Genomic DNA, 15,127 nt, shown 5'->3' on the forward strand with positions numbered 1-15,127 from the left:
TATCACATTGTTATTATTCTCCATCTACTTCCCTTGGATCAGATAATCTGCAAGTACAGATTATCATCCGCTGTTATACAGATGATACACCACTATACGTTCCCCTCGTTCAATATTATTGCTTGTCTATATGATGTTAATTACTTCCTTAACCAATCAGTTTCCAAAGTTGAGGTCCTTTCATTAAACTTGAAAGGAGAATCTGTCCTCGATCACAAGGAATTCCACCTGTACCCTGGGTGTGATGACCAAGGTCTCCAACTAAGAAATGTTGCACATTAAAATATTTTCCATTGCAAACAGAACATGCCTTCTTCTCATCGTGTTTGGACTGTTGAAAATTTCTTGAATTCCATCTCCGGCATCCAGCTCATTTAAAACTCAGTAACTTTACCAAAATCAAAGGATCAAATGCACCACACTCATTACACTGGATTAAACACAGTGAGACAGTATTGTGTACAAATATTTTGATTATTTATTTATTTTTTGTAGTAGTCTTGAGGTATAGTTCTTCTGGCTCCTTGAAGAACATTTGGCTTAAAAATAAAAGCTTTTCTGTTCTTTTTAGTCCAGTCCTTGTATCTGAACATTTTCAGAGGAATCTTTTTGTTTGTTTGTTTAAGCCCCTTAACACTAAGAATCATTCAGGCATAAAAAAGGCACCTAGCTCAATAAATGAGCCAGTGTCATGTTTACACATAACAGACAACTTAGCAAAGAACCCAACTGTTCTTAAGGAGGAGAAACAGGGATAAAAGGCTGAAGTATGCCAAATTACATAAGAACTGGATTGAAACTCTGGTCTGATGGAGAGATATGTACAGTATGAACAGGGGAGGTCAGGAGAGAGGAACCACACAAGCACCATTAGATTTTGATCACCCGTGTAATACCATTTAAAAATATCTGATTGGTGACGGTTTCCTTCTTTAGCATGAAAATAATGCCAAACACACAAATATTGATTTTCAAGCTTGTTAAAATTGGATGAATTGTTTTTGCTCTTGTATGTTTACATGTTTTATTAAATCACTGCACCATTTTCTGAGCAACATACAACAAAAACTTAAATCAAAATACAAACAATGAAGGGTGGGTCAAGACTTTTGCACAGCACTATATAGAAAGAAATCTTTTATTATGAGCATGGACTTGATTCCACCTACAATACAAATTTACTGAGAACCTCCAAAATTTTCCCACAGTTAGCAGAGGACCTAAACCCACCATCTACTTTCAAATCACTCCTTAAAATGTACTTTTCCTTGTTTTGTGTTTGTAATTCCTTATTTTTCTCTGTGAGGACAACTTGACAGTTACCTGTTTGACAGTGGAGGATGTAAGATTGTGAGTTGCAATTTCAAGTTAAAAAAATCTCAAACATGTATATGGTTATTTGAGATTGTACATACAAGTGACAGTATTTTACAATCAGTTCTGTAGGATTGTCATTTTTTTCTTGTGTTCAGATTTTTTGTTACAAATTTTTAAATAAAATATAAATATTGCAATTACTGAGAATATATTTTTTATTATATTAAAATATCATTTTGAGTATATATATGCAGGGTTGCTCATCTATATTTTTCATCTCATTATGTGTGAAGTTGACCACTTTGTACAAAAGGAAAAAAAAAAGATGCAACAGCAGGCATACGGATAAATTCCAGTTTAAGGAAAAGGCTGAAAATGACACGCATTTTGTTTTACTAAATTATATGTGCAATTTAAAACGGATTTTAAAAAAATACAACTAAAATGTATATTCAATGAAATGTTATATATTTGATGTGGAACATGACTATCGTTATTATTATTCCAATACAGTATCCAAATTTTTGCTGGGTTACTTTTAACATTCACATGTATGTGAAAATAAATACGTTGCCAAGTTTAGCAAAAAGAAAAGAAGTTTACATTTTAGCAGCCTGTGGTGCCTGTAACAGGAGAGCTTTTTTTTATTAATCATGAATTCTTCACAAAATTTTACACCCCATCTCACAAGATGATAAAGTTGCAGAAGCAATCATGAGAGCTAGTATGCAACAGACGTAACTTTTGCCAGTGATGCACAGCGTGTGAATGCTTGACTGTGGCTGACCCATCAACACGTTACAAAAAGCATGAGATTCAGGCTTTTCATTGGGACTTAAATATAATTATTTTTTAAATTTTCAAATTTAATAAAAAATAAATAAATTACCATTTCAGTACTTTAGACTGTACAGTGTGATATAACTTATAAAAAACATAAAATTTTCTATTTATATTTGCACACAGGAAGCCCATATGATTTTATTTTAAATAAGAGAACTGGATTATTGCATTTTAATTAAAAATTTCATTAAAAAAAATATATATACACACTCAAATTTGGAAAACTTTACCTTGTAGAATAGCATTTTCATTTACAAGTTTTCAATCACTAGCTGCTTTTCCACCACAGCACCCAGGTCCTCTCGTAGGGACTCGAGCCAGAAATGTCTTGCAGAAGAATTCATTCACCTCCCACAAAAGTCACTGTAGCTGAGTCGAGTAGCCTGATTGCAGCAACATCTCCACGATAAGTGGGTGCGAAGGAAGGAAGGAAGGAAGGAAGGAAGACAGACAGACAATGGAGGCAAAACACCTAAGTGGATTTCCACCAAAATGATTTTATTGCCCTTTGTCATCAATTAAAAGTACAACACGTTTGACATTGTGCAAAAGACACAGGTGGGCCCGTTGACAAAACAGCCGTTGGTGCAGTTGGTTAACCAGCTGCAGGGTTTAAAACATCAGCGCTTCCTTCAGTTTACACTTAGCACAAAAACACTCCACTCAGTCTGGACTAAATAAAGTCAGTCAGTGTGTGAACAACCACTACATCAGTAATCTGGTTTCAAAGTCAGCCGCGTCACTGTCAGAAAAAACTGTTTTCATAGGCAGCAGTGAATCATGTCAGCCTTCAAATTTAAGCTGAATAAAATATACAAGAGATGATGCTGAAGAACACCCGAGGGCGCCTTCTCTAGTCAGTGAAATAAGAACAGAGCCTGGCTTAAACATCAAATAAATGTTAAACCCAAAGGCTAAAGTGTGTAGGATGCATTCTAGGGATGAACTCGGTGAACTCGAAAAAAAAGACAATACTGCTTCATTTCCACGAGGGTCGAGCACATTTGGGCTCATGAACACAGACGGAAGATTATAAAATGATTTTTACTGCACGTGTGAGGACCACACTTCACCTCAGATACAAGCAGCAACATCATCACATATCAGTTTAGGTTCAACAGTATAAGAAGTTCCCATGAGCAGGTTTAAATTTTACAACCTCTGACAAACAATTTTCTGCTTGATTTTCGAATATCCCGCAGGGCGAGAGCAGCGGCTTTACCTCTGATCTGCTGCTATTTCTATTGTCGAAACTATCAGACCAGGGCATGAACAGCAACAAAAGGAAGAATCCCCTCTTAATCCCTTTTTAAAGTGGCATGTGTGACGCAGATCACAAGTAAGCAACAGTGCCTGATGGTTGGGGGTGGGGGGCAGCATTAGCAGATGGTGTGAAGCTTTGAACTCTATTATATCTATAACAGCAACGTTAAAGCGGCCTGCTTCTCGGCTCAGACATCACTCGCAAAAGGCAAAATACACATTTCTGTCCTTCTTGTGATTAAATCAGAATTCACATTGGACCGCTTGCATTGATTATTTTGCAGATCAGTGAGGTTTAGACCTTTAGCTGGTGGTTAGTTTCCTTCCTTGGCTGTGTGGCCTGCCTCCACATGATTAATAGAAACACTGTCAGGATATTTGCAGCTTCCTGCAGCATACAAATCAAACGTCTCTGCATACTGCTAAAGGACGATTTCTACAAACAATCCAGCAAAATGAGTTTCTGCAAACATTTCAAACAAGAAATGGACAAAGGAGATGCTAAATATGTCTTCACATTAGGGAAAGGTTACAGACACTGCTGATTTGCATAAAGCTAAAAAGTGTAACCACAGAGCGAGGAAGTGGATGGCTAGTTGCTCAAAATGAAGCAGTGATGAACGAGAAAGCTTCTCAGGTGGTAAGAAAGAGTGGAAACAAACCGTCAGGTAGCGTTAATACAATATAAGTGAATTGTACAACGTCACTGTCATTGTACTGTAAAAAAACAAAACAAAACTTTTATCTCTAAAAAGCAGAAGGAATTTTCAGCTTTTTTGGGAATAACATTTAAAAAAAAAACAAACCACATCTTGTCCTCAACTCCTAAGATTAAAGATTCGAATCGTTATTTTTTTATTAGTGAGACTAATAAATAAGACTGTAATAAAGAGCAACACAGGTTCTCCAAAAGCGCCAAATTTCCACTTCCTACCACCACCTTGCAGAGCTGTAAGACTGTCCTGCGAACACTGGGCTCAGAAATACAAACCAAAGACACCTCCTGCAAAACGCTGTCAATGAAAAGACATTTCTGTGGACTGAATAATGAAAAGCTCATCTTAAAAAAAACCAAAAGAAAACATTAAATACATATTTTTCCTCTGGCCTGCAGTGCTGGTTGTTTTTTTTTATTGTTTCCTCTAAAGGTATAAGTCTTATCTTTAATCTTATGAACATAAAACAAACCAGGTGGCACTGTACACCTTGTGGTGCTCAAGGCATTAAGAAGTCTTGAAAACTCATCAATTTCTAGACTACAGGAACTATGTTCGTTCTTCCAACCACCACTGCTCCCAGTACACCTGGAAATGGATCCCTGTACATTTCCAAATCGATTTTATTTTTTAAGTCGATAAGTATCATATGACAGGACAAACATGGACGGCAGCCGCTTGGCTGAGCTCTGATGTTAGCTTGTTTGGTCTGTAGGTGGTCAAAGAAAATAGTTCCACCATTTTATTAAAATACCCAGATCATGATTTCTAAAATTAGACCTCATTTCTGAAGCCTCGTTAATGGTAACAGAACCTGCTGTGTAGACGATTAAAGTGACGGCTCTGTAACCAGTAACATGCTGGTGTTAGCAGAAGCAGGAAGTAAATTAAGCTTTTTCCAGAAAGTCTTTTCAGGATCTGTTTTGATGCTATGTCAGAAAATTAGTTCAGGTATTTGCAGATCACAGATAGGTAAAGACCCACATGATCGCAAATGTGCTTCTGTAATTGAGCCAAAAACTCCAAAGTGGTGGTGAAGTCGCTTTTGATTTTACCTTAGATACCACTTTTAAATGGCATGAAAAGCAACTAAATCCTCATCAAGTCAGCAGCTGTTGTGAGTGACAGTGATGTGAGGAGAGATGAGGTGAAACAAAAAGTTTTTCAGTCTTACTTACAAGATATTTAAACGCATTTGCTTTGCTGCTTTGAGCACCACAAGTTGAGCATCTCTACAGCTGATATCCCCCAAAAAACAGACACCTAATAATGTATGCACTAAAGGCCAGAGGAAGGATACGCATTTTAAATGTAACAGTCTGAGGTTATGTTCAGAGGACGTGTGAGTACGCTTTCAAGTCAACAATCCGGCTGAAGCTTGCGCTTCAAATGAAGAAATAAAAAAAATCTTTATAAGCAACTGTTTAGATTCAGGTCCGTTCACTGATGCTGTAACTCGTTCTTTCTTTAAATACAGTATGAAAATGGGCAGTCAGCTTGCCCAGATAAATCCTCTCCAAGGAAACTTTGAACAAGTGTCAGTTTTACTTGCAAAAGAAAAAAAAACAAAAAAACAAAACAAAAACCTTCCTTCAGGACCGGCTCCCCCCCTGCAGTGCCTAACAGCCACTAACCATAGGCATCCATCTCAGATTATAAAGTTTATGAATCCACAGTTTATAGAGTTACTTCCTCTTCATGTAGCTTTCACTGAAAATAATTCATGTTTCCAGATTTACTGTTTGTTTTTTTTTAAGATTAAAAATTTTAAGGAGAAAAAATGAGGTCCGGTATCCCACAGACAAACTTTGCACTCCCTCCCTGCTAAAGGTGATTTAATAACAGTCATCTTTATTCCCCAACTCCACCCACATGGATGGTGCGACTGTGCTCGCGTCTGTCATCACGGCGACATTTCTACCTTCATCACCTGTGGATGATGAGTGTTTCAGGGAGGGAGGGTCTGTGACGGGATGTGTCCAAGCAGCATTCGACGACCTGTTCTTATGACCCCTCCTCCTCCCTGTCAGTCATCCTCATGCCCGGCTACTGGAGCTGAGAGGAGGGGAGTGGAAAATCAGCAGCATGAAGGTCACCGAGGACTTAGCAGCAGTCTCGTCTTAAGTGACCTTCTCATGCTGGATCTGGTAGTAGCAGGCCTGCAGGGGGAGAGATACCTGAGTGACCTAAAAGTTTTGAAACGCTTGCAGACAAAGCAGCGTGAGCTGCATGTGCGTTACCTTGAGGGTGGTGAACATAATGCCGTGTTCTCCGTGCTGGACGCAGGGGTCCATCAGGTCTTCGATCAGACTGACCTCAGAACCGAGGTTCCTGATACTGAAGAGAGAAAGAAAAAAAAAAGCCAACCTTTGAGTCAGATCTGCTCCTTGCTCGTCATGTCCAGTTTCTCGTATTGTACCAAGGCTGTGACGCTAAAAGAGTCCACCATGAGGTGCCATATGTGGACCTAGCAAATGGTAGCCACTAGCTCTTCTGCTCTGCCTCATTTTCACTCATTTCAGCCACTGAGCTGAACCTCTTGACCATGTTTGATGATGGATTATCTGACAAATATAAAATGACTCACTCTGTGCTAAAAGACAATCCAAGACATTTGTTTCTCATGTGTATGTGTGTACTGCATGGGGATATGCTCCACACTCGCATACCACAAAGTCATTAGGTACACCTTCCTAGTTCAAGGTTTGTCCCTCTTCTTGGTTCAGAGCTTCTTTCACTCTTCATGGCATAGATTCAACAAGGTGCTGGAAACATTGCTTAGAGATTTTGGTCCTGACACATTGATATGAGGCAGTAAGGCCAAATTCTGACTGTAATGTTGGTGAAACCAAGACTCATCAGACCAGATGATGTTTTTCCAGTCTTCTATTGTCCAATTTTGGTGAGACTGAGGGATTTGTAGCCAAAGTTTCCTGTTAGTAGCTGAGAGGAGTGGCACCTGGTGTGGTTGTAACAAGTTGTTAATTGAGTTACTGTTGCTTTACTATCAGTTTGAAGGAGTCTGGCATCAGCAAGACATTTTCACTGCTGCTCAATGGATTATTTTCTTTTTCAGACCTCTAGAGACCAAAATATGTGTTGGGGAAAATCTAGATCAGCAGTTTCTGAAATGCTCAGAATAACCACCATGCCACATAAAATCACTGAAGTGATCCTTCTTCCTTATTCTGATGCTCAGTTTGAACTCGAGCACGTCTCCATACAAGCATGCGACTGGCTGATTAGATATTTGCATTAATGAGCAGTTGATCAGGTGTGCCTAATGAAGTGGCCAATGAGTGTACATTTTCTCATGTTTATAGTGCAAACTCCGTTCTGTGAAGCATGTCACTGATCTGCTACAACTGTCAAGTCATTTGAGAGCAGCTGGGATGGGTGTAGGTCTTTGAATAAGTTGAACAGCAGTATTATTGACTAAAATTTCCTTCCCCACCATCACGTAGAACAACCTCCACATTTAAGAAGCTGAAACCTAAAACTTTTGGTTATGCTTACAAAAATAGCAAAAGCCCTTGCAGTTTTTTTTAGGCCATTCTCCACTGCTTGTGTTTCTGCCCACACCTCATTTTCGCCATTTATTTCTGTAAATGTGTGCATTACTGTGCTTTTTCTGTGGTTCAATGCTCACCGCGCTCGTAGTACTACATAGAGGAAGACAGGGAAGAGGTCGTCCATGGACCACAGGAAGTCCTGCTTCAGAAGCGCCTGGACCTCCTGTGTGATCTCCTCGAAAGTGAGCTGGATCACCTGCAGCTTGTCTGATGGCGTGAAAGTTGTGCTGCAAAAGAAAAGAGGACTTCTAGATGAAGGAACCAACCACTGCCCCTCCCCTCTGCTGTATTTTCTTTAAAAGTATTAGAAGCCGTTGAATGGAGCCGTACCTGATCTGCTGTAGTGTTTCCACTGCAGAAGCAAAGCAGGCGTCTTTGGTGCTGGAGATGACCTGGACAAGTCGCACAGCAGAACAAACACGCTTTACATCTTTATAACAATAATGGATGCAAACAACATCCCCTCACCCCCTTTGTCTTTAAAAAAGTACTACAGAAATAAAATTCTTAACAACAGTAAGGAGACTTAAAAGACTGAACTGAGAGATCACTATCAGTTTAAACCCATCATAAAAATGAACTAAACAGGATCTTTTACCTTTGAGATGAATTGTCTTTAACAGTGTCATGTGAAAATTAGCAAATATTTAACTTAAGATTAAGATTAAGTAAAAAGAAAAAAAATCCAAAACAAAACAAGTTAAAGGAAATTAACAAACACAATCAATGTCAGCACAGCCCCAAAACATCTGAGCTAGTTTTGGAAAATATGAACAAAATGATACCAGTTGCTTCTCGCCAGGCGCAGGCAAAGATGCTGGGATGGAAACAGGCCAAAACTTTCTGACAGGAGGAAAACAGAAGAAGAAGAAGTAGTAGTATTTATGGATCTGCATAAAATAAAAACAAACTCTTCTACTGCCGCATGTTCAGCTCTGACGTACTGCTGGACGCCCAGGAAGGCGAGCAGGGCGAGGTCGGGCTGCTTGTTGAGGCGCAGGACGCACTCCCAGTACACGTCGTCCTCTCTCTCCTTGTCCAGGGCGTAGAGGGTGAAGAGCGGCGGGTAGAGACGGGGCAGAAGGACAGGAAGCAGCAGAGCCGAGCTGCTCACCACGCGGCTGAAACACAAACACACGGAGGAAGTCGTTAATAACCAGAGCCCGCTCACCGGAGATATGGCAGCAGCGGGACGTGGATCCATCCTTACGCAGGTTTGGGAGACTCCGGCAGGGCATCAGTAGAATTGGGCTCATTCTTCTCCTGCAGGTCGGTGGTCGGCTCTGGGATTAGACCGCCCTCTTCTGGCAGGTCTGGGAATAAAAATCTGAACCAAAGCAAAGAAAAACATACAATAAAATCGTGTAGAGTCATCTAGAGAAATGTTTATTTGCCTTTGAAATCAATAAGCTCATCTCACAGTTCCCCCTCCTCTCCGCATTACTGACAGCCTGAGGACATTATGAGGCTATCTTGGCTGTTATGCAGACATGAAGGACATTGGATCCATTCACAGTGACTACCTGACAATCAGGAAGATGTGGTTGAGGTAAGATTTAATCTCGCTGACGGCCTGATGTAGGAGCCGACGGTTGGCGCCAACACCCACGTAGGTCATCCTGTAGACCGCCACCAGGGTCTCCAGCAGCTGACCCAGAGGGTGCAGCGGAGTGTCACACGCCTGGAGGACAAAGGATCATTTTGTCAATGCTGTGCCTGCTCAGGGGTCTCATCGATAACCCTCCCTCTAATGCTCTGCAACACTCTGATCAGGTAAACAAGATGACCAGAATTTTTATTCAGCGTTAATGATTTTGAGCTTTAGCTGTTAAAATTATATGTGTAGAGTTATTCATTTAGGACTTTCAGTTTTATGTTGTTATGGTCGTATTTCTCATTATTGTTTGAATTATTACAAACCAGTCAGTGAACGCTCTAATCAAGGAAAAAAAAAAAAAAATCAATCAGCACAATAATCATTAGTTGCAGCCAGTTAAAGAGCTCCAATATACTCTAAAAACCTGTTTGCAGGTTAGTATATCAGCAGTTGTTATTGCCACCGGTACTTTTACTTCGTCGACTCGGTGAACCCACCTTGATTAGGTAGAGGCGGATGGCGTTGTATCTGTCCATGGTGATCGGCCCTACGTGCTGCGGGATAACTTCCAGACTCTCCAGCGTTTTGTTGTGAGATCGAGACAAAACATCCGGACTGGGATGCACAAACATTGGGAATTTTAGATTTGAGATGTTTTTACTTCAACGAGAAGTTTTATGACCAATAAGAAGGCGTCAGGTGGTACCTGTCCAGGATGTGTCGCCGGCTGGTGGTGAGGGCCACAGCAATGTTCTCCCAGGCCTTTTCGGGCTCCCCTCGGCCCGGAGCCTCACAGCCCAGCTGACTCCAACACTCCTCGAAAACCGCCGGCCACTTATCCTCGGCACACACACACAGATGACCCAGCTTCCTGCCGCATCAACAAACAATATAAAGTATATACAGACAAATTAAAGTTTGCTTTAACAAACATGAGACCACTCATGAGCTTACATGGCTTGGGTCTTGTCCTTGTCGGTGTCGAACAGGTGTGGTTTAAAGTAGGAGCCCGTCACTTTGAGACCAGAGCCCCATTCGCCATTGAAGGAGCCCTCCAGGTAGTCACCATTGGGCATGGTCAGCACGCCCTGAGGGAGAGCCAGGACATTTAATAACAAGTACCTGCACTCGGTATTAGATTTAGAAGAAAAAATTTAAAGTATTCATATTTAGTTACCTTTCCACTGAGGGTCCAGTCGTCTGAGAATTCGCCCTCGTACGTCGTGTCGTCCTCTGACAGAAGGACACCAGTGCCCTGAAAGAGTCATCATCTCCCATTTTAAACATACATTTATTATTATTATTTTTATATATATAAAACACCCAGCACGCCCCTGCGGGCGGTTTATCCTTCAAGCTCGGGTCCTCTACCAGAGGCCTGGGAGCTTGAGGGTCCTGCGCAGTATCTTAGCTGTTCCCAGGACTGCGCTCTTCTGGACAGAGATCTCCGATGTTTCTTCTTAAAAGTGAATGTTTCCCCATAAATTCTTTAAGTCTTACACTTAAACAATCTGACATTCCTTTTAGACTTAGCCCTGCTGGCTTTAAATATTTGGGAGTTAACATGACTCGTACTTTGTCTTCTCTATACTCTTCCAATTTCTCCCCTTTAATGACTCAAATTCAATCAGATTTTCAGAGATGGAAATCGCTACCTTTGTCCCTAATTGGTCGGATCAATGCTGTAAAGATGAACATTTTGCCTCGATTGTTATTTCTGTTTCAGAGTATTCCTATATTTTTACCTAAAGCTTTTTTCAAAAAGTTAGACCAGCTAGTTACATCGTTTTTGTGGGGAGGGAAACACCCCAGGGTGAGGAAATCATTATTACAGAGACTGACATTTGATGGTGGTCTTGCCTTGCCTAACTTTTTATTTTACTATTGGTCCTCTCATGTTCACAAATTGACCCATTGGCTTGAATCTCAAGACCTGCTGTGGTGCAAACTGGAACGCCTGTCGTGCACTTCCTCATCCTTAGAAGCTTTATTATTCTCTCCACTACCACTTAAGCCTTCTCATTTCACCCAAAATACCGTGGTACAGTCTAGTCTAAGGGTCTGGTCACAATTCAGGAGTCATTTTAAGTACATCTCTGCGTCAGTACACATGCCCATCACGCAGAACCATCTGTTTACTCCTGGCCTCATTGATGGTACCTATGTACAGTGGAAGCATCATGGTATTAATACATTTAAGGATCTCTATAAAGATGGCACTTTCTTAACTTTTTTAGACCTGTGTTCAGAAACAAATCTTCTGGCTACCAATCTATTCCGTTATTTTCAGGCACGGCATTGCACTTCTGCTCTCTTCCCCTCCTACCCTCTTCTCCCAAATGTCCAACCGTGGGAGGAATTCTTATCCCTTAAACCCAATAAGAAGTCAATTATATCTTTAATATATAAACAACTTATGGATTTAAATGTCCATTCCGTTGCTAAAATTAGGGGGGCTTGGGAGCGGGAGTTAGGAATAATTTTTTCGGATCAGCAATGGGAGAAAGCAGTATCCAATGTCCGTTATAGTACGTCCTGTGCCAGGTTACAACTCATCCAGTTCAAGGTGTTGTACAGGGTTTACTATTCAAAGTCTCGTCTGTCTGAGATTTACCCACAAGTGATGGATCAGTGTGAGAGATGTCATGCCACCCCATGTGACCTAGGCCATATGTTCTTTCTGTGCCCAAGACTCCATGGCTTCTGGAGTCAGTATTCAGTTATTCTTTCCAAAGCTCTTGGGACCCAAATCTGCATGGACCCTTTTCTAGCTGTTTTTGGGCTTCCAGTCAACACTGGTCTAACCGACCCTACACACTTCAAAATATTAGCCTTTACATCACTTTTGGCTAGACGTTGCATCTTACTCCTTTGGAAATCTTCAAAGCCACCTTCAGTTTCTTTTTGGTTTAGAGATGTGATGTCATCTCTTAAATTGCAAAAGATAGGCCTTGTGGCGAAGGGCAAATACAGAGAATTTTATTCTATCTGGGGCCCCTTCGTGGACTATTGCAAGTCATTAAACGCTCTACCAGCTGATTAATATCATGTCTCTTCCCCCCCCCCCCCCCCCCTTTTTTTTTCCCCCCCCTTTTGGGGTTTGTGTTTGTTTTGGGTTTCTTATTAGGTTTTGTTTTGTTTGTTTACTTAAGCGTGTGTGTAGGTGTGCCTGTGTGTGTGTTATTGTGTCTGTTCATGTAAGAAAAACTAAAAAATATGTGAGGGGAACAGATTGTGTTGTCATTATAAACTACTGTACACTTGTCTCTCAATAAAAATATTTAAAAAAAAAAAAAAGAGATCTCCGATGTTGTTCCCGGGATCTGCTGGAGCCACTCGCCTAGCTTGGGAGTCACCGCACCTAGTGCTCCGATTACCACGGGGACCACCATTACCTTCACCCTCCGCATCCTCTCGAGCTCTTCTCTGAGCCCTTGGTATTTCTCCAGCTTCTCGTGTTCCTTCTTCCTGATATTGCTGTAATTCAGGACCGCTACATCGATCACTACGGCCGTCTTCTTCTGTTTGTCTACCACCACTATGTCCAGTTGGTTAGCCACCACCATCGTTCGATACAGTGCTTTCTGTTTGGTACGCATATGTATCGAACAATACAAAATTTGTAATTTATTTCATCAACTTTCCTTCTGACGATGCTGTCTGTGTTGAGCGCTCAGTGAATCTGTGTTCGACTACTCCGCCTAGGCTACACTGTCGAGCCCAGATCCACTGAGCGCTCAACACAGACAGCATCGAAGGAAGAGCGCAGGGCAAGCTAGCGAGACAGAAGTTAAGCTCTCCTTGTAACATGGACCTCCCCCACTCTCATTCAGATCTGGCGTTTGGAATTATTTTGGTTTTCATGTGATGTATGACCCTGAAGGTAAGCGCGTCATGGACTAAAGTAAAACAGTATGTTGGATGTGCCATGTAATGCTCAATTACATGGGTGGGAACTAGTGTGTTATCGCAGTTAGCTCGTTAACGTGTTGGCCGTCTAGCCCCATGCACGGGGCTATCAGGGGTAGCTCGTTAACGGAGATTTGCCGTGTTGTGGCGTTAACGTCATTTCAACGAGATTAACCTGAAAGCACTAGTGGGAACACAACGAATATGACTGCACATTTACATCATCCTAGTACAAAAACAACAAGCATGCATGCTACAAACTTTAGCCGAGTCATTTAGAGAGCCGTTAGCACATGAGTCTCCTTATGGGGACCTGATATGTTTAATATGCTGCTGAGAATATAGCCCAGAAGAAGCGTATAGTATAGCTTTTATTTTGGAAAGAGCCATTTCTCTGTAATAAACTCTCTTTTCCAAAGATGAGTGATTCCTCAATCAGATACAGGGCTTGCAATATCGCTAGCCCGACGTCCCGGGGCTAGCGATTTTTTCAGTCGGGCTACCAAAATCTATCTCTGCCCTGCCCGTCGGGCTATTGTAGGAAGGAAAAATATATGTCAATGCTTTTGCATTCTTTCGGAAATGTAGCTGGGTAATTATGTCATTGGGATCGGTGAGCCACTGTCAATATGTGACATTGAAGTCGCGTTTGAATTTGCGCTTGTTTTTTTGCTCACTTTGCAATCGCTCGGACAGCACTGATTATATATTGTACATATATTTATTAGTTTCATTAGTTCCATTCTTGTATTTTGCTTGTTTACGTTATTGTATTTTGTACAACTCTGTTGCTTGTGAAGCTCGCACACAAGAATTTCACTCACATGTACTGTACCAATGTACCTGCACATGTGATGTGACAATAAAAGTGATTTGATTTGATTGGTGAGTGATGATAATTTGTGCACCAATTCCTCTGACATCGTCTTATTAATCGTTAGCTTACTACACAAACATGACAAGTGAAATCTCCCGCAGCAAGCTTAAACATGTGAGAGGTTGATCGCGCAGAGAATCGCTGAGCTTATGTGAGTGCGCGTGTAAAAGCAGCAGTATATATATTTTAGTTCTGCTGAGCCAAATAAGACAGGTCAGGGTGAAGAAGTGACAGCCAAAGAAAAGCTTACCACAAAACGGAAAAGTTATGACAAATCAGACTATAAGGCAAAAAGAAAGTGCAGCTTTATGGTTTCATGGACAAAATAATTTCTGTGGCTGCAATATGATGAGCTAAATAACCAGGGCTGCACATAAGTGGTCCGCAGGTGCGCATTCGCTGTCAAAATAAAAAACACGCACAAGGGTTAGGGTTAAATTTAAAAACTGTACTTTTGAGTTAAAATATATATTTATAATTTTAATAAATGACAAATTAAAAAGGCATGAACATTTTTTTTGTATCGAAAAAAATATCGAACCGAACCGTGAATTTTCTGTATCGTTGCACCCCTAATATAAGCTGCTTAGGGGTGGGCGATAGAAACGATATAAATTTGGCCAACCATACAGATTTTGACTATACCGTTCTACCGCGATAGCGCATGTTGATGATGTCATCAAGCTGCGCCTGTTTTGGTCGAAAGCATCGCAGCGGCTACTACCATTATCGTCTGCAAATTATGCCGGGCGACAGTCATAACAAAGAGATGAAGCACTTTTAAAATATGGGGAAAGCCAAAATGGTAAAATGGTAAATGGCCTGTATTTGTATAGTGCTTTTACTGGTCCCCTGCTAGGGACCCCAAAGCACTTTACACACCCAGTCACACACTGGTGGAGGCAAGCTACAGTTGTAGCCACAGCTGCCCTGGGGTAGACTGACAGAAGCGAGGCTGCCATAATAATAATAATGGATTGGATTTATATAGCGCTTTTCAAGGCACCCAAAGCGCTTTACAATGCCACTATTC

General features: G+C 41.1%; 1 protein-coding gene across 6 annotated transcripts in view; it reads right to left on the bottom strand.

The window, feature by feature from the left end:
• Nucleotides 1–2,637: 2,637 nt before the first annotated feature.
• The window catches only part of als2b (alsin Rho guanine nucleotide exchange factor ALS2 b), a 32,449-nt gene continuing 19,959 nt past the window's right edge, over nucleotides 2,638–15,127 (bottom strand). For all 6 annotated transcript variants that reach the window (XM_026158190.2, XM_026158189.2, XM_026158186.2 and 3 more), the window contains 12 exons: nucleotides 10,486–10,563; nucleotides 10,263–10,396; nucleotides 10,015–10,179; nucleotides 9,806–9,923; nucleotides 9,235–9,392; nucleotides 8,922–9,038; nucleotides 8,656–8,832; nucleotides 8,497–8,554; nucleotides 8,042–8,103; nucleotides 7,789–7,938; nucleotides 6,380–6,476; nucleotides 2,638–6,298 (listed from right to left, as the gene is read on the bottom strand). In XM_026158190.2, coding sequence (XP_026013975.2) covers nucleotides 6,260–6,298; nucleotides 6,380–6,476; nucleotides 7,789–7,938; nucleotides 8,042–8,103; nucleotides 8,497–8,554; nucleotides 8,656–8,832; nucleotides 8,922–9,038; nucleotides 9,235–9,392; nucleotides 9,806–9,923; nucleotides 10,015–10,179; nucleotides 10,263–10,396; nucleotides 10,486–10,563 — 1,353 coding nt within the window. In that variant the 3' untranslated portion in view covers nucleotides 2,638–6,259. The remainder of the gene's footprint in view (nucleotides 6,299–6,379; nucleotides 6,477–7,788; nucleotides 7,939–8,041; nucleotides 8,104–8,496; nucleotides 8,555–8,655; nucleotides 8,833–8,921; nucleotides 9,039–9,234; nucleotides 9,393–9,805; nucleotides 9,924–10,014; nucleotides 10,180–10,262; nucleotides 10,397–10,485; nucleotides 10,564–15,127) is intronic.

The sequence above is a fragment of the Astatotilapia calliptera genome, chromosome 23, assembly GCF_964374335.1.
Source record: "Astatotilapia calliptera chromosome 23, fAstCal68.1, whole genome shotgun sequence".
Taxonomy (NCBI): domain Eukaryota; kingdom Metazoa; phylum Chordata; class Actinopteri; order Cichliformes; family Cichlidae; genus Astatotilapia; species Astatotilapia calliptera.